This window comes from Mastomys coucha, unplaced genomic scaffold (assembly GCF_008632895.1).
Source record: "Mastomys coucha isolate ucsf_1 unplaced genomic scaffold, UCSF_Mcou_1 pScaffold22, whole genome shotgun sequence".
In the NCBI taxonomy this organism is placed as follows: Eukaryota; Metazoa; Chordata; class Mammalia; order Rodentia; family Muridae; genus Mastomys; species Mastomys coucha.
In genome coordinates this window covers 45,151,620-45,177,281 of record NW_022196905.1, presented here as the reverse complement: position 1 = coordinate 45,177,281, position 25,662 = coordinate 45,151,620, and the positions used below count along the sequence as shown (strand labels likewise).

General features: G+C 38.3%; 1 protein-coding gene across 2 annotated transcripts in view; it reads left to right on the top strand.

The window, feature by feature from the left end:
• The window catches only part of Ppargc1a (PPARG coactivator 1 alpha), a 657,537-nt gene that overhangs the window by 533,714 nt on the left and 98,161 nt on the right, over positions 1 to 25,662 (top strand). The window contains exon 1 of one of the 2 annotated variants that reach the window (XM_031342258.1): positions 25,013 to 25,172. The exons of the other annotated variant lie outside the window; for it this stretch is intronic. Within the exon in view, the coding sequence (XP_031198118.1) occupies positions 25,125 to 25,172 (48 nt within the window). The 5' untranslated portion in view covers positions 25,013 to 25,124. Of the gene's footprint in view, positions 1 to 25,012; positions 25,173 to 25,662 lie in introns of those variants that run through there. 2 annotated transcript variants of the gene reach the window in all.

Here is a 25,662-nt window from a genome sequence, read left to right as displayed (position 1 = left end):
CTCAGAAATCTGCCTGCCTCTGCCTCCCAAGTGCTGGGATTAAAGGTGTGTGTCACCACTGCCCAGCTGGAAGTTTATTTTCTTATTTCTCTATTTCTTAATTTTCTAAAACTCCTTTGATGAGCATATTCTATTTCCGTACAAAGAAAGCAAACAAAAATGATAAACTCAACAGTTAAAGAATTCAGCTTCTTTATTTATTTAAGGTCACTTCATACTTAGAACGAACCTGTGGAGAGTGAGGATCAGGAGTTCAGATTAACTGGTAATAGATTCCCTCACAGCTAGGCAATGTCTTAGAAGACTGACACATAAAGTTCACTTAATTCTTACAGCATCCTTCGGTAGATGTACGAACATTATCCCACACCCCACTGATGAAGTTCAAAGTACAGAGAGGCTATGTGAAATTTCAGAGGTCACAGAGTTTATGTGGGAGAACGAGGACTTAAAAGTAGGTCACATCACTGACTCCAGCATTTGGATGCTTCATTTCCATTATATTGCTTGATAGAAGGGAGGGTGTGGTAGTTGTTGGATTTTGTGGCTTCTATTCCTCACACACACTAAACTGCATTTACTTTTTATTTGATGACTAATATGATTATCAGGCTATGTAATATCCCCACTCTAGTGTAACCTCACAGCCTGATGTAACGCTTTGTTTTGTTTTTGTTTTTGTTTTTGATTTTTTAAATAAGATTTCATGATCAATTTCTCTTGGAATTCAAATTGAGAGTAAAGTCGTTTTTCCCTCTTTCTCCCCCTTCAATCCTTCATTTTTTCCTCTCTCAACTCTTACCCCCTTTTCTATTTTCTCTCTTTCTCATTCAACTTCCTTCCTCTTAATTTTGCTCTCTAACTCTCTCCCTCATTGTCTCTCACCTATCATTGTTAAGAAACTATACTAGGAGCTTATGGTAAAGTAAGAAAACAGAAGTATAGACCTGTGTCTCTTTTAACACTGTATTTCAGAAGAATGAAAAGGAAACAACCAAAAGATATAAAATTTAAGGTATTGATACAAGGTGCCATGAAAAATATAGAAGGGAGATAGAGAGATACCAGTGCCTGGGTACAAAGAATAAGGATGGCGTCAATTTAGGAGCACAGGGAAATCCTATTTTTTGTCTTGGATAAAATACTTACTCAAACAAACACATTTTAGTTTTCATTCACATTTCCAGGGAGCTCAAAGCTGTACACAGAAGTTGGTTATAAAGTTGCAGTGCACTCTGGGTATATGCCAACACATACCCACATGCAACATAAATGCTTTCTCCTTTTAAGCAGATTGATCTGGGCTTTTTGTTTGTTTGTTTGTTTTGTTTTTCATCTTTGGTGTGTGTGAGGATATACTTATTTTCTTGTTTCCCATATTTAACTTTGTATGAAACTTCATTTTCCACTTTCATTGAGAGTTCCGATACAGTATTTTCTTCTCTTGTGTGTGGCAGGTGTGATGGAATCTGTCCTCATCTTAGCACTAGGCAAGTGCTCTACCACTGAGCTACAGCCCCAGTCTTGTAATTTTGCTTATTTCTATGGTGCTGAGGATTGAACCTAAGATTTTTCTTGTGCTGTACAAACATTCTATCACTGACCTCTTCCTACCGTGCATAAGGTGTGTGTGTATGTGTATGTATATATATATATATATGTATGTATATATATATATTGGTTTTTTGAGACAGGATTTCTCTGTGTAGCCCTGGCTGTCCTGGAACTCACTCTGTAGACCAGGCTGGCCTTGAACTCAGAAATATGCCTGCCTCTGCCTCCCAAGTGCTGGGATTAAAGGCGTGCACCACCACTGCTCGGCTTAAGGTATATTTTTTAAACATTTTTTAAAAAATGGAGTTTATGTAAAGTATGAAAGAAATAACACACCCTGTTCTCCTTCAGCCCCAAGTAACCTTTTATTTTTTACCCACACTGTCTCTTCTCTCTTTTTCCAGATTCTTTCAGTCATGATTAGTATATCCACATCCATAGGTTATCATGTCAGTGCTCTTTCTTAATACTCACCTCCAGGAAGGCTTAGACGTGACTTTGTAAAACTGAAATGTCTTTTTCCCTTTAAGATACTGAAATACGATGCTTGGGTATGGTTGCTCCATCAATAAAAGTGCTTTCCTTGCAAGTAAGAATATCTAAATTGTATCTCCAGCACCCTTGTAAACTTGCTTGAAATGCTAATGATAGAGAGATGGATACAGGAAGATATCTGGAGCTTACTGGTCAACTGGCCTTGCAACAACCCTCGGATTCCAGTGGACATGCTTTCTTAAAACCTATAGTGGACCATCTCCCAAACAATAATGGCCAAGGTTGACCTTTGTCTTGCACAGTATGCACACAAATCCCGTATACATGTCAAAATACACACATATTTATACACATCTGCACTCAAAAGTTATTTTTTTTAATAATAGTGAAATGTTTGTTCTTTTGTTACCTTGACCTTTTTGAAGAACTGTGGAACTTTCTAGGACCTGCATGATTCTTGGCAGGACTCATGAATCTTAATAGATGTTGTAGTTTTCCAAAGTAATTAAAACTACAGTTATTTATAAGGCTTCATTTTGAAATTGCTGCAATATGTACTTGTTCCTAATTGATGGCAAATACATGCTATTTATCAATAATGCAAGATATTTATGCCCACATCTCCTGTTGTAGGACTCATTTTTTTATTTAGTAATGAGAAGTCTAGAAACAGTGTCTCATGCTACAACAGTGGCCTAAATATAAATCAAGATGCTTTTGACTGACATTCTGGAGGCTAAGAAAGGATCAGCCACATTGAAGAACAGTTAACATGGTTAGTCATGTATACACAAAGGACAGATTCTGGATTTCAAGTATAATTTTGGCAGTATCTTATATTTTAACAACACCAGCCCCTGCTTACTTTCCTTATATCAGGATTAGATACAGGGCTCCAAACTCATTCTAGTTGGTTATGTTCAAAATTATATTCTCACCAAGTCTGGATGGTGGTTTTCCTGTATATAGGACAAGGTCTTTGTGAGGACAGTCAGTTCAAACTTGTGTGTGGTTGTGAATCTGTTTGTCTCCTTATCTAGATTTAAGGACAGACATTATTTGTTGCTTAATTTGGTGCCACACTAAACCTTTTGTAGATAGTAGGTGCTCTATGAGTGTTTGCATAGCAAATACATGAGTTTATATTTGTATGATGGTCTTAGATGAAAAGGTGTGGAAATGATGATCCAATTCTTTAGTGTATATAAAGAACAAGTAAATGAATATTCACTGCTTAAGAAAATACCTTATATAATAGCAAGGCAATGCTTGTTATTATAAAAAGCTAACCAGTATTAGTATCCTACCATGAAACTTTTGATTATTTTCAGGGCAGAGCTTTGTGCTCGGCCAGAGTTGAGCTTTGTAATAATATCAGCTAAGAACTGAGTGTTACAGGAGCACAGCTTTTCCTGCTAGAAGAGGTGAGGCATCCATTCTCTAGTCCTTCCCAGAATTCCATGCCTAGTTTTACTCCAGCACATTCTACTGCTATGATGGGAGTTCTTTATTCTCCTGCTTACTTACTAACCTATATGTGCTCCAAAGGTGAGAATTTAATCTGAATCCTCACAATGATGAGGGTGGTTCTTTCTGGGGAGCATGGAGGGTGCAAGATGCCTGTCAGTGGAATGGACAGATGGACAGATGGACAGATGCATGCCTCCTCTTCAGTTGTTTGTTATTATCTTGGAAGGAAATAATGGGGCTTGTGACTCTTCCTTTAGATGTAAAGAAAGTGTCACAGAGAGAGCCTGTCACCTGTCTGAAGCTACATGATGGTGACTGAGGTCAACATTGGAAGTCAGGGCTAAAGCTCTGTGTTACCAGGCTACACACCTAAAAATATGGTTTTCTCATCTAGAATTCTCTTTTTCTTTATCTTTCCTAATAAACTTTATTGCTTAAAAACTAATTTCTTGGGACTAGAGAGATGGCTTAGCAGTTAAGAGAGCTTTCTGGTTTTACAGAGGACAGGGGTCAGTTCCCAGCATCCAACAGAAACTTCCAACCTTCTGTAACCCTACTCCCAGGTTCCTGATGTCCTCTTTGGCCTCCCTTTGCACTGCAGTGCTAATGGTACAGGCAAAACACTCATACAAATAAAGGTAGAGTCTTTTTTTTTTAAAGTCTCTAATATTGAGTACCTCTTAAAAACTTTTTCCAGATTAATTTTAGTGGCCTTTTAAAGATTGCACTTCTCTTTCCTATTTTATGGTCATTCGGTTCATGACTGGTATGTTGGATGACAGGCAAATCCAGAGTTGTCTCAGGATTACAGGTCTTAACTACAGGCATGATCTTTTGTTTCCATGCATGATAGCCCATGCCTGTAATCTCAGAATTTGGAAGACGGAAGTGGGAAGAATGCCATCAGTATAAAGGTAGCCTGGGCTACAGAGCGAAACCCTGTCTCCTCCACACCCAATTGTATGAATAGGTATTTTTTTGTTTTAGCTATGAGAAGATGTTCTGTAGATGTGTTGTGTAACTTTGTGACCACAGTTGAATGTATGTATTACATACCTGATGAAGACTTAATATGCAGCTATCATATTAAAATTCTTACCACAATAATAAAATTAGGTTTATTCGTCGCACAATGTGATGTACTATTTGATATGTATTTCTGATGAAATTAAGGTGCATTGTTGAAAACTCTATAGTCCTCAATCAATGTGATTTTCCTTTGACTGATACGTTATCACGTTTGTACATCTAAGTTAATATAGTTTATAGATATATGTGAAATATTATGATTATACTTTGATACATTTATTGCTTTAATATATGATGGTTTATTTTGATTCATCAATAATTAGAAGCAGAGAGTCTTGAGGCTTCTGGCTCATGAAGAGCATCAGATAACTGGGAGAAGGTGACGTCATATAATAAAACCATGGTTGTGTTTGTATATCATGTCTGTCTCTTTAGGATCTTGGGTCAAACTGCAAAATGTGCAGCTGTGTTTTGGTCTTCTTAAGATCCTAAATACCTCATGGGCTAGACTGCACTTGGTTTAGACTTATAAATAAGATTAGTAGACAACACCATTATCTGGATGATTCAAAGATGCAAGGCAGTTGCTTTCATAATATGTTAATATTTAGAATTGTTTCAAAGTAGGGGAAGGAGGAGAAGAATTTTTTTTCTGATAATAGCATCTCACCCTCCCATCTCCTCTAGGCAGCCTGTGTTTCTCAAATGTTTGCATTCCACTCACAGTGTCTTTCAGATTCCTCTGTGGTTCCAGAATCAAAGATTCTATTGTTTCTGTTAAGACTGTGGATTCCCTGAGACTAGGAGCTACAACTTGCCCAACTTTTAGTTTGAGTATTTCCCAGAAGTTTATGCAGTAAAAAAAATCTAAGCCGTCAACAGGTGGTAGAGGGAGGCAGGTAGTTGGAAAATGAGTGCACTCTAAGAGACATACACTCTGCAATCAGGCCACCCAGGACCAAGTTCCAGTCTTCTTGCATAATTCCTTTAAGCCTTTACATAAATGACTTGAACTCTCAGCATCTGTCTGCAGATGCTGACAAAGGAGGGATAACAATAGGTTTCCTTTATAGGTACTGTATCTACAAAGCCTTTAGAGTAGTGGATTCATGAATGACATTATAAAATAGATTAGACACAACTATGCATTTCTATTTTAAATGGCTCTCTGTTTTATATCTCTGGTTGTCTTATGATTTTCTTACATTTTCTAGGCTAAAGAATTTGCACAGTGAAATGATGTTCGTGATTATAACCATGTGCATGTTGAAAATCTCTCTCTCTCTCTCTCTCTCTCTCTCTCTCTCTCTCTCTCTCTCTCTCTCTCCTTTCTTTTACATCCTTCTCTCCCTGTGCCCTCTCCTATTTCCTTTGTATTTGTATAACAACAACCCCTGGCCTTGTACAATTCATCAGTTGTAATCAGGACACTTGATTTTTCAGCTCCCTTAGTATTGAGGAGAAGTAACATTTACCAAGTGTCTGTGTGGTGCCAATCCAATGTCTGATACTTGATTGCTCATGTGGATAGTGGTGTCATCTCTCTTTAAGTTCCTCAAATCATCCAGAGTTAGGAAGCATCACAACCTAGTTCCACCTCACATTAAAGAGAAACTGTCTTCTTTGCTACCCTATCTGTCCTTCTGTCTGCTACCCTATTATCTGTCTGTCTTCTGTCTGACATCTTTCTCAGTATGCTCTGTCCCCATCAGCTCACTGATAACCAGGAATATCTCCATGTCATTTTTCCCAGCCAAGCATGTCTCTTACAAACCTTTTATTTTTTTTTTCTGGATCCTAGACCTTGTAGCAGAAGACCCATGAATGGATGGCTACGACTCTGGCAAGCCACTGCTGTTTTCTTTTACTTGTTTGTTGGCATCCACACAGGATTACTCAATACCACACTAATCAAGTGATTGGGCACCCTGCAAAGCAAGGGACCAACATTTTTGCTTTGAAAGACTATTCATTCTATTAGATCTTTTAAAGCAACCACTCATACAACTAATATGATAGAGATTACATCACTGAGTGTCTGTACATATGCATAATTTAGGAATGAGTCTGCTTTATACTTTGAATTACACATGAGGCAAGTATCTATAAATATCTTTGTGGGACTGGATATATTTATGAGATTAATTAAATCTATTTTCAAGCTTTTATCTGATTCTCCACCCTTGCTCCCACAACACACTCACTATTGTTGTATTCACCTGTGGGTAGTTTGATTGATTCGGTGTCCAACTCTATGACTATAAGGGCTTTCAGTAAGATACTCATAAAATATTACACAAGCTAAGCACCTGGCATGATTCTAGGCTATCTTTTGAAGCATATCACCACATTCTTATAGAATTGTGTCCTGAGCATTTGCAGGTAAGTTATAGTCCTACATATGTGGCTACACAGGAGAACATTTTGGTGTGTGTTTGTGTGTGTGTGTGTGTGTGTGTGTGTGTTTGTGTGTGTGTTTGCTTTGCAATGGAGTCTTTTTGTCAGAAATGTTTAGCTTATTTGAAATTTTTAGGGCCAATTTCTTCTGCCTTTGCAAGAAAGGAAGCCCAAATAGTTCATAGTTACAGGCTAAGCATTCCCATTCTGGAAACTCCAAAAGACAGTTTTTGAATATCACATAACAACCATGAATGAAGAAAAAAACCTTACACTCAACTAATTGCTAAGATACTATCAAAACTCAAATGCGGCACAACTATTTTATGAAGTTACTTCGAAGCTTTGTAATGTATTTGTGAACCATAAATGAATTTGACGTTTTGATGTGGGTCCCATCCTCAATATATCTCACATTATGGATGCAAATACTCTAAAATATGAAGAAAAAAACCAAACATCCTGATCTCCAGAATACTTTTTGGCCTCCAGCACTCCAGACAGGAAATTTTGAACCTAGAGCAGGCAGAGTTCATGTGAGGGGGAAGGAAGTTCATCCTGCCACCTTTGACACATCTAAAGTTACAGTCTGGGGCTATAAATAACGGCTGCAGGCATGGGTTAAAGAGACAGATTGCTCGTGGTTAGTTTTCCAAGCGGGGTAGTGTCTACCTTTCTGTTCCCCACGGCCTTTCTAATGGTGCTGGGCATTGATAATGCTTCGAAAAAGGTAATACATATACCATGCCCATGCACGTCTGTTCTGCTATCAATCTATTTTACTTATTTCCAGTTCCGCTGCTTACAGAGTAGTTTTGTGATGTAGCTACTCTAAGAAAACTTGAGTGCATCTGAGCAACCTACTACATTTTTTTCTTTGAGCAAGAAATCCACCTGCTTGGGGAAGTTTTGTTTTTTAATTTTCAAAATATCTCTTCTTTGATGGCTTTTCCTGTGAATGCTCAAAAGGACACTCAACACCAAAAAATGTGAAGTCACCCTGAGTTCTTTCAGAGTTCCACTTAGCAGCATTTTGCACTGTCTCTTTGCTCACATGCTTTCATAAACTTCCATAACTATACAGTTCTGGGTTCAAATCTTGTGTTGCATTTTCTTTTTAAAATCGTCAGGATTGTTTTCAATGCATATTTTTCATGCATCTCTTACATACCTGTCAATGACTTCATGCTCCGAGCACTGTTTGAAACTTCTGCCTCCTCTATGTAAAGGTAGCCAGATGAGAATATGGGCCACAGTTTGCTGCTCATGTTTTTTTTTATCAGCACCAATTACATATGGAATTGGAAGTACGAATATACATTTTATCATAAATTTCCCCAAGTAAAAAGTGGCACAGAACTTGTTGGTGCTAAGCACCTTGAGCCAGGAAGAAAAAATGGGCATGGAGAAGTGCCCGCTGCATGTCAGGAGCTTTGAAAATGGTTTTTGTGACAAAGTAGATATTAACTCATATTTTATGAGAAAGCTGAGGCTCAGAGATTAGTTCAAGTGCTGTCACTGAGGTAGTATGGGTGAAGAAGAACTGTGTTTCTTTTGTGTCTCTGGTCTTCTGGCTAGGTGTGTGGTTGAGATCAGGGCAGCCAACACATTTTGAATCCACCTGGTTGTGGTACCACTTTGAAGAGCTTCTTCTTAGTGGTGTAATTCGTATATGTGGATGTGTGGTTGGCTTACTGGGCCCAAAGTAAACAAATTTCTTCCTAGAAAAGTCATATTGTTCACATCCAGTCTCAAACATTACAATTGAAAACACTCTGTTTCCTTTCTCACTAAAGGTACACTATAGTTTGTGCAGCTGGGGTTGTCCGGTGTGGTAGGTAGGGTTTTGAGGTCTAATTGACACATGCATATAGCCAAAGACTATCTCATATTGCCTTTGCTCTTGTAGGCAGAGAAGGTGTGAAGATATCTGATGGTTTCGTTTTCTGGGATATTTGCTTTGGACTCACTGGATAATGTCTATCAGATGCTTTGGATCTTAGCTGCAATAGCTGTAAAACCTAAGCCATAGTCCCACAAACCTGTTTCATTGGGGGGCAAGTGTGTTTAATGGATTTTTTTGAGGCAGGTTCTCTCTCTCTCTCTCTCTCTCTCTCTCTCTCTCTCTGTATATATATATATATATATATATATATATATATATATATATATATATATATATATAGCCTTGGCTGGACTGGAATTCACAGAGAGACTCCTTGAGTGCCGGGATTAAAAGTGTTCATAACAGTGTATATTCAGTCTTCCCCCCTTTTTTTCTTTTAAATCAAATATTTTCTAAGTCAGGAGAGATTAGGAATGATATATCTTAGATCCTTGTTTTTGAAAGGCCAATACAAAGGATTTTGAGTGGCCCCAAATCTTGTGAAATTCCCATATCTGATTGCACTTCCAAACAGAGATGGACTATCTACTGGAAATTAATTTTGTTATAGATGGTGAAAGGCAGCAGAGACATCTGTTTGTTGAGGTTTATTCAAGATTAGATGATACATTGAAGGCACTTTACTGAATAGACTTGTAGGAGAGTGTATTGGTAACATGGAAAACATCTTCAAGATGGTTTGCCATGTGGTTTAGATATTTGTGTTTTACACTGCTCATCATTTAGAGTCACTGTGCTTGAAATAAGACATTATTCCATCTTCATCTCCTTTGGGAGTGTACTTCAATGGCCTGGATCACATACTCCTGGTTCACAGTAGCGGCTGATCTGAAAAGAAAAGTGCATTCCTTTAAATGGTATTCAAGATCCAACTGGCAGTCACTTTCAGTAATACCTCCTTTAATCAAAGAAGGGTGCCATGTCCAGGCTGTATTCTTTGAATTCTGAATATAACCCATATTCCTGGCATTTTACGTTCATATGTGTGGTGAAATTACTTTCTTCCTCAACCCAAGTCTGTGGATTCCTCCTGATTTTTGAGGCATTTTTAGATGCCTAACTTATATGAATGTTGGCCAGAAAAGAAAATGTTCTTTTACTGCAAAGCCTGGTTATAAGAGGGATACAGAATGAGACAGAACATACTGAGAGCAACATTTCTTCCACAATCCATTTGTTTATTCTCAGGAAAGTTTCTAAGTTTCTTACATTTACTAAACTTCATCAAGCTTATCCTTAGAGTCAGCAGAACAAGAGTGTTCACTTCTACTGTTAGTATAAGGGTTGACTAGAAAACCACATAACTGCTCAGCATAGTGCTTGGTACATAGTCCCCAAGATGCCAAGCATCATTTCTTTCTTACTATTAAATTTACTGTGTGCAAAGACCAGGAATATGAACACACAGACACATACACACACACACACACACACACACACACACACACACACACACACCGTCACTGCTGCCACCACCACCACCACCAACAACAACAACAGCCAAAACAAAACAAAATAAAGAAGACTTGGTAGTTGGAACACTGTTGGATGAATTCAGAGAGGCAGGGGACCTTGCTTCATTTCGCCTTTCTTTAGATTATGATGGCTACCATGGAAACCTCTAGGATTAAGGTGGTTATTGTGTAGAGGACTGAATGAGCTCCTCTGCAAAGCAAACCAAATCAGGTATATATTCCATATGTAGTTTGTAGATGGTGCTCTTACTTGAGGAGAGACGAATGAAGCATAACTTGAGATTTTTTTATCTATTCATTTATTTATTTTTGTTTCCTGGATTTAATTGACTTCACAGAAACTTAGGACCAGAAGTTGAAACCAGGATTGCTTTTCTGTATTTGCCCCTTTGTGGGCCATTCCTTAAAGTTGTCAATAGTTATGGCCAGAAATTCCAAATGGGAAGCCACTCTTTACATGCCAGGGAGCGTGGCTTTCTGAAATAGATTCTGCAGCCGAAAAGAACTCTGAGTGTTTTCTGAGGAGGGCTGACCTCCTTTCATGCCACTTACTGTGAATTAAAGCTGCAAGGGAGAACTAGTTTGGGCATGTGGCATAGCACTTAGCACCGCTGCTGCCAGGGAACAAGATTTGTGTTTCTAAGGAGATACAACAAAAAGGAGAATGCTTTAAGAGCCAGCGGCTGTCAGAGTGTAAAAGTATCTATGTTGAGAAAGGGAAATAGAAGCTGAATTAAGTAATTTTATACACACGTTACAGGGCACCCTTCTCCTAGTAATTCTTAAACTCAAAAGCAAATAGTTGTGACCACAAAGGGCTTAGTACATCTCAGCTGATCTAAGCTTGCAGACTCAAACTGGCTATGATCAGTACTGACCTGAACCTTGCACGTGATTTTAAGATGCCCTGACTCTTGTCTGTTATTTGGTTGGGTTGTATTAATAACACGGAACAAAGGGTGACTTGTCAAGCAGAGGCTCGGGCAGATACTTGACAGTATATTCTGAGTAAAGACAGGAGGAGAGTTCTGCTTCTAACTAGAATATCAAAACAGAGCTCTCACCAGCTTCTTTAAATGTCCAGATCAAACTCTTTGCAAATGTTCCCTCTTTTGCTGGCTTGGTAGGATGTCCTGGGATTTAACTGGATGAAGTATCGCCACAGGATAGAAATCACAGGGAAAGCGTACCAAGGAAAAATTACAGTACTGCTATATTTACCTAGTGCCTCTGTACTAGGGTTTTATTTTCCACAGTTGGAAAGGGAACCACCTGTCTCAACTGCTGATGTCAGAGAGCTCCCTCGAGACTCGGGCTGCTGGAAAGCACATGATACTGTACATATTTGCTCTTACGTCCATATCTGGCTGAGATCGGGTTTCACATTTGTGTCCTATTGTGGAATTCATTGAGCAGTGACTCCCAGGTGCCCTCCCACGTCACTGAGCCCCAGTGAATTAAAACGTAGCTGGTGCAAGCCCCTGTTGTACATCCTCTCTGGACTGGCCATAGGAGTATCTGCACTCCAGCAGAATGAGTGACATGGATGTTGGGATTGTCATCCATGGATTCAATTTTGAAAGTGAGTAACAGGAGGCATTCTCTCCACATCTCAGACCCACGATGCTGCTGGTATGTAGGGATTTGTCTCATATCTAATAACGAGGACAATTTTAAAAAGTGGCATAAGATCAAGAGACTGTATGTGCACGTGATTATTATTATTGTTGTGGTTGTTGTTTTGAAGTAGGAGGATATGATCCTAAGGCATCATGCATGGTTGTCAAATACTCTCCATCAGGCTGTACCCCCCCCCCAGCCTTTATGTATTTTTTACTGAAGAGACAAAAAGAGATTATACTGCAGTCCAGAATTCTTTGCATGAGTATAAAGAAATTGTTACAGAGCGAATGAATTCTGTAAGCTAGAACTATTGAAAATTATCAATGTGCATTTGAGGCAATATATTGCATTTTAGTTTTGTTTGCTTTTAGGATTTTTGTTTAGAAGTGTATAACTCAGCACTTCAACACTTTGTGGCTGGAAAGAATTAGATCTTTTAAATATAACTCCTTAAAGAGATGTGAGGGCCACTATATTGCACGACTCCAGGGGGTACCATTTGTGTCATAGTCAAAGTCTCACACTGAAGGTCTCCTGCTGACTGTATGTACAATCTCAGGAAATATGATACCATCATCATTACTCAAACATTGGATAAATATAGAATTATTGCCCACAACTGCAGAAGGTTTGCCATTAGTGAAGTAGTTTATTATTTTAATAGTGCCATGAATCTGAATTTGAATATCTTTACCAACTTGCAAATTATACAGCCATTATACAAAATAGGTAGGAAAAATAGTCTGAGGGTATGAATTACATTCTTGGGCCATGTCAGATCAGTGTCTTGGGGACCAGTCCCATGGTTCTTAATTCCCAGCCTTCCTATGATGTACAATTTCAATTAAATTTATGTCTGAAATGATTCTTGGTATCTTATGCTCAAGTCCTAAAAATAGAGTAAATATGATGGGCTAAGACCCCTCTGTTAATCTAATCTTACCGCTAGAATAGAATTTCCCCCTGAACCATTAAAAGTGTTATAATATATGATTGATATTAATTAGTTTTCTGTAAAGTACTGCACTCCTCAACATGAACTCAACTAGAAATAAATATATTACCATGAATTAAGGTTTTATTAGTTGAGAAGAATTGGATGAAGGCACCTATGTGAAATCCTAAGTACAGACATCAAGTTGAATTAATGCCAGCACTGCTCAGAGATTAATTTGACTACCGAATAAGAAATAGTAGACTGTAGCATAACTCTGTTTACTGAATCATTTTTGGCATCAAAAACTAAAGCTATATTGTAGATGTAGCAACAGGCTTCCCACACACCCCCACCCTGGAAGGGAGAGGTGGGTGCATTTTATAACTAAAGAGAATGATAGCCTGTGAAGACACAAAGCTGCCTTCTGGAGAACATTGCATGCTGTGTATATCCCTCACTGTATGTACTTAGTGAGCTTTGGCCATCTTCTGCAACCAAACAGAGTTTTATAACATGATCAGTTCTAGTTTCTACAGTTCTACTTTCAGAATACTGGGTAAAGCTTTTACATTTGCATCTCATTATTATGTATGTATTTTGAAAAAGGTGTGGAAGGTGCTGAAAGGATTTATAGGCTTGCCCCAGGGATATTGTTGAAGGGATTCCTAATGATTTTGAGGAAGGATAGATTATGTAGCATTTAATACAGGCCCATTCAAACACTGAGCAGTGTTGGGGATGAGTCTTCTGAGGCTAATAGGTGTGGCGCCCCCTGGAGTTGTGCAGTGATGCTGCGGCCATGCTCAGCTGTTCCTTTTCATTTCCCAAGTCCCTATTCCCATAATTCACTGATTTGATTTTTTATCTCTGATATAACCTGAAGACTAAATGAAGGGCTTGCACTGTTGAAGAGGGATATTATACACATCACACATGTAATTTAAAAATTTCTAGTCACTGCCTTTCAAAAAGATACATTTAATTTTAATAAGCTCTTTTATTGAACATCCAAAATATTTTATCAACATGCAATCTATAAATTATTAATGAGATAATTCACATTCCATTCCTTATACCAAGTTGGAAATCATAGGCACATTTTATGGAGTATTTCAGTTTTGAAAACTTAAAGCTCACAACATGGAAAACAAAATATGATAAGATCCGCTTATGTCCCTTTATCGATTGCAAAAGTAACTGTGTGATTAATAAGAGGTTTCCCACCAGTGTGAGTGCTAAGACAGCCTCGTTGATAGTCTTTGCACTGTATCATTCTGATACTGTGGCACTGCTTTCCTGTCTGCCCTTCTATGTGTAATTCACATCTCATGCGTGTTCTCAGGACTCCTACACTGGCAAACCTCACGATCTTGCGTCAGGTTTTGCGCAGTATATGGTTGCTTCTTACTATAAAAGTTCTTGAAAGTCTTTGGACTCAAGTACTTTTGTGCCTGCTTGAAGGTTGCAAACAAATGGTCTCTTCAGAGGCAGAGCTGGGTCAGGTTTCCGAATCAAATATTTTAGTACTTTTATCTTTAAAAAAAATTTCAAGGGCTGCTTTTTATTTGTTTTAGTTTTGCTTTATTTTGTTTTCATTTTCTTCCGACGAGCAGAGAACTCAACAGGCACTGGGCATGCCTATCAACTGTGTTACTGAGGCATTCAGAGAAAGTCAGTTTAAGACAGGATGTGACTGAGGCTTGGCTGGGGCTCTCTTCTGCATCCTGATGCGTCTTTCCATCCCTTCATTCCTCTTTTCATTCTTTCTTCCATTTAGATGAGGAAACAAGGCAAAAATCAAACTCTACTTTTGCTTGATATTAAATTGATTTTTCAGATATTTATATGTGAATTATAGATATTATTATTGATTACATGTACATGCTAGTCACAGGACCAATAAATACCTCATTTAACCCTAGTGCCAATCATGTCAAGTAGATATCTTCATTGGAATTTGTATGGATGGGATGATGCTGGTACTCATTTGAGAGCTCACAGAGCTACATAGTATGATTCTCTGGCTATTTCTCTGGTGAAGGAGAACACTTTTTTTTTTTTTTTTTTTTTTTTTTTTTTTTTTTTTTTTTTAGTTTTTCGAGACAGACAGGGTTTCTCTGTGTAGCCCTGGCTGTCCTGGAACTCACTCTGTAGACCAGGCTGGCCTCGAACTCAGAAATCCACCTGCCTCAGCCCCCCAAGTGCTGGGATTAAAGGCGTGCACCACCACTGCCTGGCTGAGAACACATTTTCAAACTAAGTCAGATGTCACTTTTTAACAATGAATTTTGAGCCAAAGATAAAAGTACTAAAATATTTGATTTGGAAAATTCTTTTTGTTACTTAAGAGGAGAGGGTGGGGTGGCAAGCAGGGAGACGGGGGAGGCAACAGGGGTTTGTTCTTGTTGGTTTTTGGTTTTTGGTTTTTTTGGGGGGGAACTAGGAAAGGAGAAATCATATGAAATCATGTAAATAAAGAAAATATCTAGTAAAAATTTTTTTTTAAAAGAAAAAAGGGACAAACCAACAAAATCCCAGAAAAAAAAAGAAGTACATGCATATAGCACTTAATCACATTTGTAAACAAACAACAAACAAATAAACAAACAAAGATTTAGGAAGTTAAGTGGTTTGTCCAAGGTCGAACAAACAAACCCCAGATATCAGGCTTTTTGGTTCTAGTTTCTTGATTCTCTGTCTAGTTTTCTGAGTGGTTTAATGACCTAAGAAGGTAAGCTGAAATTTGATTTTTTTTTATTAACAGAAAGCAAAGAAACTTTTAAACATCATAGTATAGAAATATTAGTGTCTTTTTCTTCACAATGTATTTAATCCTTTGCTGAACTATAATGTTGTTAATGAAAGTCAACCCTCATCAAAAAGATTGAGGTAAATTTATTTCTCCTAGTTAATCACACCCACATAACCAGAACGGACAGTGAAAAAGGAGACCATGTAGAGTTCCCCAAGTGCATTCTTGCTATTGGGCCACCTCCTCTGGCTGCCACCAAGTGCAGTCAATTCTGCCCTACAGCTGCATGGGTTAGTCATCCATTTTGATGTCTTATTGAAATGGAATCATGGGGATTGTAGTTTTGGGGGGGGGTGCTGCCTGTGCTTCAGCCATTATATTTCACTGTATTCATGGAGATTTATACTTTGGGGCATGTGAAGTTTATTCATTTTCAGCTTTTCAAGTATTTGAGTTTTAATAATCAAATCATAATATTCAAAACAGAAAAATAGAAGGAATATGTTTATTTACCATTGATTATTATTTTAAAAGTTTAGGGGGATTCGATAGCCTTAAAAGACACATCACACGGTTGAGATAGGGTTCTCAGGAGGCGTCAGTACATGACACATTCCAGAAAACCACTGGGAAAAGCTCAAGGCTTTCACATAGGACATGGCCCTAGGTGATAAGCTAAAGGAGACAAAGAGCACACAGGCTGAAAATACCCTCAGCAGAGTTCCAGGTTGGACTGTCTAGTTTGTGCTTTGTGTAGCTGTGGGAAAGGTTAGGTGTGGCCTATTTTTAGGTGCTCTTCATGGAAACAAATCTATGAATATGGGAGATAGGAAGTTCCATCTTGACAGTAGAATCTTTTGTTGTGAAAGAAGGTGAAGGAGCACCCAGTCTGCTTAGCTGGCTGTGCAAAGCACAGCCCGGAGTCTTTCCAGAAAGGCACAGAATACAGGTTGTTCGACATGGAAAATCTCATCAGCTCCTTTCACAGGCTGATTAACAGACACTGTAGTTAAGCACCTTTAAACTAGCTGTTTCTCTGTTCCTTTTCTTTGGTTGCAGCACATTATGAAGTTATGCTAGAACATAGTAGTGGCTTGGAGCTAGCTGGTGCTGTACCAAGGCATTGTCCTGACTGAGGTATGAATTAGCCAACCGGTTCTCTTCCTAGACTCTGTCACCATCAACCCCTCTGCAAATTTTTGGTTCAGAATTTGACACGCTTATGGCTATTTATTTAACCTGAAGAGAACCTTTGAGCCAGGTGACAAGAGAAGATGCTGAAGTGCAAATCATACACCACTTGCTGAAAAGAGTTGAATGTACAGAGAAAATACTTGGATAAGAAAGCCATAATCCCTAGGATCCATTAATCATCTATCATTCACTGTGTCCCCAATATATTAATGCATATTTTAATAATTTTATGCTAATATACAGGTGCATGACCTTTTCTTCCTTTGCACTATACAACAATCTTACTGGATCCTCTCCCTCCAAATTCACATGGAATTCTTTTATTCAATACAACAAGATTTTTTTTTTAAGAAGCATGACGATGATATTAACAGACAAGAGGGTTATTTAAAATTCTGATTAAATGCTACAAAACTCATTTATGTTTTTACAAAATCTTAACCTTAGGATTCAGTTTCTCTCTTCAATCTTCTTTCTGTTACACTGCATTCTTATCTTTTAAAAACCAAATCACATGTTGGTACATTATATTCTGTCTCTATGCTGATGTAGTGGCTGATGTAACAGTGCAAACAGTGGCTTTGTTTTACATGTGACATAATGTCATGTGGTTTATAGTGTGAAAGGTATCAGTTCTCTTGAGTTCTTTTCCTAGAACAGTTACTCATTAAATCCCTATAAGAAGGAAATAAATGAAGCTGTGTTCTCTTCTACAAACTGGTATAGAACTTGCACGTTATCACTGACCCCAGAATATATGACATAAGATGTTTGTGTTTACCTTGTGCAAAGGTTTTCGTGATTTGTTTACTTCTGTCAAGGTGGTCGCACCATGGTATTTTAGATCTGGCAGGGAGTGATCTTAGACATAATTGAATCTATCTCTTTTGAAAGATAAAGAGACTAAGGCATACCACCAGTGAATGAACTCTCCGTAGTCATATTACTAGATAGTGACTCAATCATGTTAGGACGGAGGCTCTGTCCACTTATGCTTTATTCTTCTACTTTGGCCTGAGTTAAGAACCACAAAGTGACATTATTAACAGACTTGAGCCTTCAGGACATCACCTGAACCCTCTAGTTTTGACTTTCATTTTGCTATTCCTCTTCTTACATTTCTTATGGTTAAACTAATCATCAGCTATATGTAGGTAGGAAAATCCTGAGAAACTACAGGAATAATAGATTTAATTGATACACAGTCAAGCTTCCATTTTTGTAGAATCTTCTCCAGGAAAAGGATGATGAACTGGTCCCCTTTGCTATTTGAAAGTTCCATTTCTAAAATAGGGCAATGTTGTGTGATCTTTTATGTAGGCAGCTCCACGTTTGGAGATTGGTTGTTTTAGAAGGTCACTTTGCAAGTGACTGGTTTGAAATGCTGTTTTCCCTATCAAGGCAATACCAGGTGTCTTTAGTAAAAGCCCCTTCTAGAGCAGGTGTTGGCCAGCACTTCCCTAACTGTACTCTACTCCCACTTCCTAATCAGTAGGCTCTCTTCCTAAGAAGTGCTCTTACTTTTTAAGACAGTGCTTGAGACACTATTCTCTCTTTTTCTTCTTTTGATTTATGTTCCTGACCTGTATGCCAAAAGGGAAGGAAAATCAGGAATAACAAACAGATACCTTATATAAGAGGCCAAAACTTTAGCCTTCCCAAGGATAATTATACTTTTAAAAATAGCGTGTGCCTAATTTGATAACATTTTCAGTAAGAAAACAAAGTAAAGGCAGTAGTGATGTCTCAGACAAACTTGACTCATCTCTGTCCTCTGGAACTCAGGCTTGAGAAGATTTCTCAGAGACCAAGCAGTGACTCTTCTCAGTATTGGGCCAGACTTCACAGCCTGGGGGGAAAGGATGCTAGACTTTATAGCCATGGCTTCTTCTTAAACAAATGAGGAATATTTGAGGATGGCACAGGATTTCAGGGGCTGTTTCTGTTTGTTCTATCTCATGTGTGTTAAGAAGCCATGACCCTAGTTCTGTCCCTCTCTATTTCTCAAATAAAATAGAATAGCTAGTCCTCTTTGAATCTATGTATAGCTAAGAAAACGTAGAAGCTATAGACACACACTAAAGAAAATTAACACGTTTGTAGTGTCCATAGCACTGTGAACATCATGTCTGGTTCTCCATCACCCTCTCTCTTTCTGCTATCATGTGTTTGTGTGTAACTTAGAACTTTTACAGACATTATTACTTCAAATCTAATGAGAAACCTCAATATATTTAAAACAGTTTCCCATTATGCTACTAAATGTATTTTATAAGATTTTTCACAGTAGCATTGAATCCATGTGTATAAACACTGCTTTATAATTTGTTAAGGAGACCACCTAAGGGTTTTACTTTGCATTCAAAATTTCAACAATACAAGTAGGATATCATTATTTATTTTCACACTGAAAATCTTTTAGGTACTCTTCCTTTATTTCTTTGGACAATTGTAGAACTCAATTTTTTGGGTCTATGGGGCTATCCACTTAGAATATTTTTGAGCTATACTACCTATTTGCCTTTAAGGAAACAAAAAGTATCTATTTGTGAACCTATCAGTTGTATGTAATATCTATATTTTTAGATTTTTATGTAGTTATGAAACGTGAAGTTCTATTGTAGATCTGTCATTCTTTGATTTTAAGGAAATTTCTTTAAAATTCCCATGTCTGACTTGCTAATATCAAGTAAGATTTCATATATTGCACAAAATTTTTCTCATGTCCACCTACCTTCTGTCTAATTGCTAGTTAGTGTGTTAAATCCATGTATTTGTCTCCACACTTTGGAGATACACATTTTAGCTTGCTAGAGTGAGATACAAATATCAAGGTACTGAAAAAATATATGGATGAAAGAAATACCCCCCAAATCTTTCAGGCTATCTGCTATGATCCAGAAAAGAAAAACAGTATTTATTTTTCTTCTTCTTTTCCTCCTATTTTTTTTGAGGCCATTTGTAAAGAATGTTTTTTGCCCATAGAAACAAATGGTTAAGCTGATAAGTATAAGACTCAACTCTAGAACAGAACACAGAAGCACAAACAGAAGCACAGTTTGATTTCTTTTTCTGTTTTCATTTAAACAATCCATATACCTATTTTTCTCCAGTCCTTACCAAACACAGGGAATAAGATAAAAACATTGTTCTTACTAAATTAAATAACATACATTGGGGCACAGTCACACTTTAACTTTTAATACATTTCACATTTAAAAATATGCAACAAGCCTTGTTTTTTATTTCAGAAAATAATGCTGATAAGTAACACTGTTAAACATTTCTTATCTAAGTAATCACTCTGAACAGTGTAGATGAATTAACCTGAAAAATTAAGATAAATGAAAATATCTGTAGCTTCACAAATATGTCCAATTTAAACATCAGACAATATCAGATTGTAATAACAATTTATCTGTGTTCCTCGGTAGAACAATTCTTGCTTTCTTCTTAGAATAGTCCAATACTAAACTACTGCTCAGATTAATTTTCATGATATTTTTTGTTATTATATTAAAAAAAAAGTGAAAAGCACATTTTGAGGTCTAATTGAGACTGGTTGTATTCCATGGGGCTTTGTAGGTCTTATTGGGGATGAGAGCTGTGTTGTTCAATGTGTTGATCAAACCTTGCTTATTAAAAAAAACAAGAAAGGAAGGAAAAAATATACAAATGCTAACAGGCATTTAACTTTGTCTACTACTTTTTTCCACTTGTTTTGCTGAAAGATCTTTTGTTCTCTTGGACAGCACCGTCACTGTAGCTATAAAATCAGGCTGAGTTTGGGGACATTTACAGAGTAGAGACCTCTGTTACATTTGAGCCTGCTTTCAATCCTGGAGCCTTGTGCAGTCTGAGCTTCAAACTAGAGTCCCAAAGTATGTGTTCAGAAAGTGGTGTGGGGGTGTCAGGATCAAGGGCCCTTTAGGATTTAAAAGCAAACAGTTAATGCCTCTTAGCAATGATTAACTCTACAAATGTTAGTGATTCTGGACAGGCCCCTGTTCATTCTGTTAGAGTGCTCTAGGCAGGTTGAAGTCCTGGAAATGTTGGTATCCTTTTATACATATGTATTTCCAGGGATTGCCTCATGGGTTTTTTCAAGACCTTTGATTTGGGATAAATACTGTAATTCTTCTAAGAAGGGCTTTTCAAGATCTGTCTGCCCATTCTGGCTGCTGTACTTTTCTAAGCTGTAAAGTGGGCACACATTTTCTTTTGAGAGAGCATTTATTCTGAGGACTACATTGATTAGTGTGTTCTATAGGGTATACCAATGTTGCCTCTGGCTGCCCATGGTTCCCCTCTATGTTCTTCTTTAACGATTTGGCTTCTACTTCATCTTGTATACATTATTTCAAGCTTGTAAGGGAAAGGAGGGCAAAGAAAAAAAATCATGCTGTGATTCTTTACTTTTGAGATTCCTTCTTAGACCATAAAACAATGTTAACATAGAAATTTATGATCTTGCTGTTGTCTATAGGGTTTGGCTTTGGATATTTTGGTTTGTGGGATTATTTTCACTTTTTAGAAATATGCTGTTATATATAGTAGACTGTGAAGAACACACACACACAAGTCTATTTGTTGGGACATGAGTGAGGAAGGAAGGAAGCACACATAGGTCATCAAATGCATTTAGAGCAATGTTAGAATGTCTTTCCCCATCTCCCTGAATCCCTATCTTCACCTGTTCTACCCCTTCACATTATCAACTTAAAGCACAGCTTTTTCTGCCTCCAGCAGTGGTGGGATCTTGGAAAAGAAATATGAGCAGAACTACTGAAAGGAGGGACTCTATAGGTCTGGATCTACCCTGTGTAGACACACAGCACCCTAGGCAGCCACCAAGTGTTAATAAATACCTTTATCCATTGTTTTGAGAAAACATGGGTTGATTTGGATTTGACTTGGGATTATCAGCATCAGGACCCTGTCCCAGAACATGGCTTGTTTTACAGAACAAAAGGGATTTTTGAACAAGGTAAGACTTGGTTTCTTATAGAAAACAATTCTCCTTCCTTAAGGTTTAGTCTCCTCCTCTCCCCAAATGGTAAACTCCCTTGTGTTCAGGTTGTATGCCCTTTCTGCCTGTCAACCCTTGCAATAGGCAGCTGAACACACTGTACAGTTTCCATAGACATTAGTTTATTGAAAGCAAACATTTGGGACTCCTCAATGCAAAATGGTGGAAGAAGCAAGACACACACACACATACACACATACACATGCACACACACACACAGAGAGAGAGAGAGAAAGAGAGAGAGAGAGAGAGATAAAGAGAGAGATAAAGAGAGAGAGACAGAACAGACAGAGAGACAGAGAGAGAGAGAAAGAGAGAGAGAGTGCTCAACAGGAGTCAAGACACAGAGAGAATTAAATATAGAAACTGCCTGGGGAGTCAGAAAATCCCAAGGTTGGTGAGCAACTAACAATTTAAATTCTCTTGAGGACAGAAAAAAGCTGGACAGAAGAGGACTTTTAATTTGAAGAGTTAATTAACCAAATGATAAGACTTCTAAAATATCCTTCTTGTTGAAGTTGTAATTTTGAAGCTGGAGAAACAAGTAGAAGGTATTCTGATTCACCCTACAAATCAGTTTTAAAAGGACTTCTCTAGTAGCAGAAACACAGGGGAAGAGGGCAGCGTATCTGTTTACCAGTCCTGTGTTCTCTCTATCCTCACATAGCCATTTTCTGAAGGTGGAGTTCAGAGTAGCTGTTTTAAGCAGATCATTAGCTTCATGGATGTGCTGATTTAGTTATTTTTTCAAAGTAGAATTAGATGGCAAAAAAAGGAAGAAAGAAAAGAAAAAGAAGAGAAGGAAAGAAAAAAAAAACCTGCCACAACCCAGTGTGAGCAAGTTAAACCAGGCAAACAATAATCCAGAGTGATCCAGTGAAGAAAACATCAGTAAGAGGTGTGGATGGGATTTTTAAAAAGTGTGCTGGATGCCTAACAGATGACAAAGAGAAGCCAAAGTATCTGTTACCATTAGGATGTCCGTATGGCTTGATAATAATTAATAAACATCTACTCTTTGTAGCTAAGTGGCCAGCATTGTTTCACAGTTGACTGTGTGGAGGGTAGAGCCCATGACCTTTGTCCTGAATTTTAATAGTTTACTGAAGTCTTACATTAAGTAAAAATCTAATTGGGAAGAAAATTAGTGTTTCTTTGTGGGAGTACATAGTAAGGCTACTAATTGCATGTAGAAAGTGATCCCAGGGTTGTATTTTCTGACTCTCTCTCTCTCTCTGGTTTTCTCTCTCTCTCTCTGTCTCTCTGTCTCTCTGCCTCTGTCTCTCTCTCTCTCTCTATCTCTCTCTGTCTCTCTCTCTCTCCCTCTCTCTTTTGAATTAGAAAATTAAATTCACTATACCTTTCGGCTGTCTGGAAGAGGATAGTTGTAGAAGTGAAGTATATTCACCTAATTTAGAATGTCAAAGCTGTTGGCCATCTTGTTCTGTTTACAAACTGTCAATTTCATCACCTTCTTCACTGGCTACTAGTTGTGGACATCTCAGACAACAGACCCATTATATAGGATCTGAAATAAGGAGCAGGCTGGTGGGCTTTTTTGTATACTGTACTTCCTTCTTTCACTTTACTGTTTCAGTAACTGACTATATAAATTGAGAGAAGTCACCAATATTTTCCTTCTAAGGGGAGAGACAATAAAGAACACATTAAATTAACCTCAGTGGAACAGGAGTTTAAATGAATGGTGCTTTATAAATTATATTTAGATGCATTAGGGACTTTTTTCCTTCTTCTAAATTACTGTCAAGTAAAGGAAATGAGCTGGTTTTTGAATCTGTGGGGTTTGAGGTGTTATGAAAATGTGTTTTCAAACATCCCCTGTGTATTTCTCACTGGGCCTGTAAGGGTTAAGTCTGAGCACCCGAGTGTTATGGGAAGTGCTGAGAGTTGGTTATGTACTCCGTATGTAATGTCACAGGGAAAACGGTTGCACCTGCATTCCCCTTCATTGACTCACGTACGACAAAAAAGTATTAGGAAGCAAAGCTCAAGAAATGAGTCTCTCTGCTGATACCATCTCAGTGTTTTACCTTCATTCCCTGGACATTCTTGATTTCAAAAACCAACTGTACAACCAGGACACTAGGGTTGGAATCCAATGTTTATTCAAAAATGCACCCTGAGGCCATGAGGAAGGGTATGCTACATATAAGAAAAGAAATAAGTGTGTGTGGGGGGGGCTGGGGGGTGGCGGTAGAGTAGCTCAGTTGTTTCAGTGATGGCAGCAGCAATTGTATTTTCTAACATTTGTTTTCTGGGAGCCTATGAGATCCTCGGAAAGAATCTTGAGGGGAACCCAGGAGTCTAGGGTGTTGTGGCTTGCTTGCTTTACACGGAGCAAAGCAAACTGCAGTGACAGTTTTGGAGACCCGGCATTCTCTACTGCCAAGGAGACAGCTAATTTGAGGTAGAGGAGTTTGTTTAGATGTAAACAAATGTGGCTGTTTTGTTGACCAAACAAGAAGAGATAGATAGATAGATAGATAGATAGATAGATAGATAGATAGGAAGAAAGGTAGAGAGAAAGGGGGGGTTGTTGCTTTCAAACACTCCCCTAATAGGGAGGGAAAAAATGAATCTCATGAAAATGTATCACATGAGGAGCTTTTACCTCAGTTCCAAGCTGAGTCTGGGGGTCCACTCAGAAACTGGATCTTAAAGCACACACATTTTAGGCAAGGGTGTAGTTACTGTGTCAGTAACAGGGGGCCTTTGCTATTTGCCTGTTTTGGATGGAAAATAAATTAAAAAAAAAAAGATTGCAGGAGATTTGAGTTATTATATGATCAGGGCTCCGGTTTAGAGTTAGTGGCATTCAAAGCTGGCTTTAGTCACAGTGTGATGCTTGAAGCCTCCCAAAGGCCAAGTGTTTCCTTCCTTTCTTTCTTTCTTCTTCTTTCTTTCTCTCTCTCTCTCTCTCTCTCTCTCTCTCTCTCTCTCTCTCTCTCTCTCTCTCTCTCTCTCTCTCCCTCTCTCTCTCTCTAAGCGTTACTTCACTGAGGCAGAGGGCTGCCTCGGAGTGACGTCAGGAGTTTGAGCAGCAAGCTGCACAGGAGAAGGGAGGCTGGGTGAGTGACAGCCCAGCCTACTTTTTAATAGCTTTGTCATGTGACTGGGGACTGTAGTAAGACAGGTGCCTTCAGTTCCCTCTCAGTAAGGGGCTGGTTGCCTGCATGAGTGTGTGCTGTGTGTCAGAGTGGATTGGAGTTGAAAAAGCTTGACTGGCGTCATTCAGGAGCTGGATGGCTTGGGACATGTGCAGCCAAGACTCTGTATGGAGTGACATAGAGGTGAGCTGGGCTGGGCATTGCAGGACCGGAGCTTCCCTCAGATGCAATGATTTCTGGAGGGGGGATGGGCTAGGGGAGAGGAGGGGACATAGAAAGTAGCTCAGTGGGAGCTTTGGGAGGGGGAAATCTCCATCTTATCTTAACTCCAATAAGTTTGCTATTTTAAGGTGGCTCGGAGATGCCTTGAGCAAATCAAAGCTTAGCTGCTGTCATCAGTATCTAGCAGTTAGAAACTCTTTCCATGTGCCTTTGGCTCTGTTTCTACTCGTATGCAATATTTATGCTCTAAGATATTGATATGAATCAGGAGCTGAAGTCTTTCCAGTGTTCAGTGGCCTGCTTGGAAAAATGCCATTTCTATTTATAAGAAAATGAAGATAAACATTAAAATGGATTGTGTTAAAAAGAGAGTCCGTTTTGACTCTCGTCAGGATTTTTGTTTTGTTTTTTTTTTTTTCAGCCCTTCTCTGTTCATTAAACAGAGAATTTA